Here is a 4,121-nt window from a genome sequence, read left to right on the forward strand (position 1 = left end):
TCGGTGGTGTACACCATCGACCCGGCCATGGTGGATGACTACATCAACAGCATTGAGCAGTTGCTTGCTCGAGACAAGTATAAGGTGGTCGGCATCGACCTCCAGTACACTGCCGGTCGTCCGGGCATAGATCAGAAGGTTGTCGTAGCCCAGTTGTGCGTGCGCCATCATGTCCTCATCTACCACTACTACATGGCCACAGAGCCTTGCGACCGTTTCAACAGGTTTGTCAACAGCATCGACTACAAGTTCGCCACGGTGGAAACCAAAGACGATGTAAAAGCGCTCAGTGTTACGGGCTTGGCCTGCAAGAATCTTGTCGAAATCCGTGACCATTGCAGGGTCTGGGGCAGCACGAAGCAGGACTCCCTGGTCGAACTCGCCTCGGCCATCATCGACCCCTACTACGAAAAGATGAAGCAGGATGCCCAGAGAACAAGTCCCGTATCCTGGCACGGGGCCTGGATGCGGCAACTGTATGAACCTCACCTCAGGTTTGCGGCCAAGAGCGTGTACACATGCTACGAGATGCACAGGCGGATCGTTGACATGAGGAAGTGCCTCTTTACCCAAATCGACGAGCCCGGATCGAGCCACAAGCAGAGCAAGCTGTCATAAGAAGTAGATGGTGATCAAATGATCGTTTATGCTAGTTAATCATGCATGTAATATATAGTTTACTTTATTGGTGTGTGGAAATGTCATGTGTGTAGTAGCCACCTATGTAATTATGCATGTAATAGTTTACTTTGGTGTGTGCAAATGCCATGGTCGTAGTAGCCACCTATGTAAGTAGATGTTTAATTTCGTTATGCAAGCATGTCCTTATAACTGCGCGTAGTATTTTTTCGTACTGTTTTCGCTCTAATTTTTTAACCGTTTATCGGAACGAGGCGTGTAATATAACGTTGGAAAGCTACGGATTATGCGCAACTTTTCCATGTTGAACACTTTTCGAGATTCCCCGCGGTTTAAGAGCAGTTTCAAAAACGGTGCGGCCCACAAAGAGTGACAGCGAGCGTTTTTTCGCTTTCTTTTCTAAACCGCTCGTCGGAATGAGGCAAATGATACACCGTTGGATAGATATCGTCGAGGCGCATCTTTTTCATAACTATTGTCTTCTCTAATTCGTTATGGTTTAAGAGCAGTTTCAAAATTACTAAATCGCGGAATTCTGTTTTTCACAAATTTTCAAATTTTCGATACTGTTTTCGCTCTAGTTTTTTAACCGTTTGTCGAAACAAGGCGTGTAATATACCGTTGAAAAGCTATGGACGAGGCACAACTTTCATATGTTGAAATGTTTTTAGGATTCCTTATGGTTTTAAGTTAATTTTAAAAATCATGCGGCGGACGACGAGTGGCAGCGGCCGTTTTTCGCGAAATTTTTACAAACCGCTGATCGGAATGATTCAAACAATACTCCGTTGGAAATATATCGATGAGGCGCAACTTTTTCATGTAGAACACTCTCTGTAATTCTTTACGGTTTGAGAGGATTTTCAAATTTACCAAAATGCGGACACTCTGTTTTCCTCGACACCTAAATCGACGTGGGTACTTCATCCAACTGAAAACCGCACTGCATCGGACGAAAAACCACACTTCATCAGACGGGTAAAAGAACTGCATGGTTTCTTTTATTCAAACGTAATTTTTTCAAGGACGAGAAAGTAGAATGCACTTCACATCGAGTGTAAATGAACCACAACACTATCAAGAAGTGAACCGCGTTACTTTTCTTCACTTCCATAACAATTTTTTTTGCACTTACGGGATGTACAACATCATACGGCCGACCACACTGCTTCAGAGTGAAAACCGCACTGCAACAGATGGGCAAAACAAACTGCTTTGATTTTCATTTTGTTAGTTTTGTCACACGTATATTTTCTTAGACAAGGAAGTGGAATGTGCTTCACATCAGGCGCAAGTGAACGGAATCACCATCAAGAATGAACCTCATTACTTTTTTAAACTCATTTCCATAACATTTTTCCACACTTCATATTGGGATTAAATGAACCACGACACCACCGAAAGCAAACATCGAGAGCACCGGAAGTGAACCGCGACACTCCCCGAAAGTGGGCCACACGAATTTATATTTTGTCTTTTTTTCACTTCTGTTTTTCATGAACCCCCAAAAGGGGCGAAACGAACTTCTTGAAAACATTTTTTAATGAGAGGTGGACAGTGGAGTCCCTCAAAGTGGGATGCATTACGGTTCTCCTCTCTTTTTCCTTTTCTCAATGCAGACCGCCGATGCTTGCTAAAGTGGACCACTTTTGCAATTAAACATACATTATATTTGAACCATATCTCTCGCAAGCGAACAGAGGAAAACAAAAATTAAACATACAGTTTGAACCATATCTCACGCAAGCAAACAAAGCCTACTGACGAATCCCGACGACGCCCGCCTCACAACACAAAAGTGTACTGCATAGGGAGTCAACAAATGGTCGTATGTGCCTGCTATGTGCACTGCTCCAGCGAAGCGACAAAAGCTCCTGGAGAGGAAAATCCAGCCGACCTACATGAAAGAGCAGACTGGATTGCCTACCGTTAGTGGAGAATTGCAGGGAGAGAGGCAGGAGGGAGTCGGGGGCGCCTGGAGCTACAATCCCATCATGCGCGAACTGCACTGGCCGCTGCTGCCTGTAGTGCATGCCGCTGCTGTCTGTAGTGCACACCGTCAAAAGGTAGGTGGAAGAGGGGTCACCACCCTCTGTCGACGTCGGATGTGCTGCTGGACCTGCAAAACAGAGAGGATGGGGGTGGATGAGTGGCAGGGGGCAAAAGATTGCAGAACGACCCAGAGCTGGCCGCATGGAAGAGAGCAATGAACTTCATAATTTTTTTCGACAATCTTGTTTTACAGAGTGAACCACTTTCACTCACTACAAAAAGAACAACATTGCAACGTCGATAAAGGGAACTGCATTATTTTTATTTTTTGCTAGCATTTTCTCTTTATAATCTCATCTCAACTTCAAGGCCAAGTGCAGTGAACCTCACGTGACAGCGAAATGCACTGCAAGTGCCGATGCATCTCGTGGAGGTTCACTGCAAAACTGGAAGAAGAAAAACACACAAACAAAATGTGAAATGCGTTAGGCTAGCATCAAATCCAGCACGTAGCTACAACCGTAAGAGATGAATTGCACTGGAATCGCACGAACAGAAAAAAGCAGTAGACTCCACACAGGAGCCGTCAACTGCACGGCCAGGTGTGTCGAACCATGATGCCGAACGGGCAACGCCAAACTGCGCACACGCACATCGCGTGGTGCAGATCCCGTTGAGGCGAGCTGGAGCCCGACGGTGTGCTCGCGTGGTGGAATGGGGAGCACCGCGGGGATGTGGCCGAAGGGAGGAGGGAGATGCTGGGTGCTGCCGAAGTGGAGAAAGATGGGAGCATGGGCGCCGGGACCAAATCCGTCAGCTGGGAGGGTGTGGGTCGCGTGGGGAGGGGTGGACGGCCGCTCCCGGAGCCGATGGTCGAGGCGGGCCAGTAGGGTGCCCGGGCTGGTGGAGGGGAGGGTCGCCCGTGTTGGCCCTCCACCGCAAGGACTAGTGGTGGCCGCCACCGTCAGGGCAGTCTAGGAGCCCCGCCTCGAGACTACCATGGGCGTTGGCCCTCCGACGCGCTCCGTCGAGAGGAGCGTGGGGCAGTGCGGATCTCCACAGATCCATCACCGGGAGAGATGCGGTGGTTGCCACGGGGTGAGGAAGGGTGGTGGCGTAGGGGCAGGGCCCGCCGGAAGGGAGCGGAGGCGTGGTGGACGGCATTAAGGAAGAGAGGAGTGGGTCGGGGTGGCGTTTGACCAGGAGGTGGGGCGGGTGCGTTTGTTTTTTTGGTCGCGTCGGTTCGGAGTGTTAGCAGAATAAGTTGTTGTTATTAGAATAACACTCTTAAGGGGTGTTATTTATATATATATATATATATATATATATATATATATATATTGTTGTTCTGTATGCAATCCCATCGCACAAAACACACGTCTTATTAGCAGCAACTCTCTGTGTTATTATCGATCTTCACACACATTTCTGATTACAGACCTGTTTGCCGCGTATCACACACATCTTGTTAAGTTGAACTGTTTCTATTC

At 47.8% G+C, this 4,121-nt stretch overlaps 1 protein-coding gene across 1 annotated transcript; it reads right to left on the reverse strand.

The window, feature by feature from the left end:
• Positions 1-2,292: 2,292 nt before the first annotated feature.
• Positions 2,293-3,795, reverse strand: LOC119315841. The gene is made up of 3 exons (XM_037590304.1): positions 3,703-3,795; positions 3,245-3,605; positions 2,293-2,758 (listed from the first exon to the last, which is right to left on the reverse strand). Exons 1-3 carry the CDS (start codon positions 3,793-3,795, stop codon positions 2,397-2,399), a joined length of 816 nt encoding a protein of 271 aa, XP_037446201.1. The 3' UTR covers positions 2,293-2,396.
• Between the last annotated feature and the right edge of the window lie 326 nt (positions 3,796-4,121).

The sequence above is a fragment of the Triticum dicoccoides genome, chromosome 6A, assembly GCF_002162155.2.
Source record: "Triticum dicoccoides isolate Atlit2015 ecotype Zavitan chromosome 6A, WEW_v2.0, whole genome shotgun sequence".
NCBI lineage: Eukaryota > Viridiplantae > Streptophyta > Magnoliopsida > Poales > Poaceae > Triticum > Triticum dicoccoides.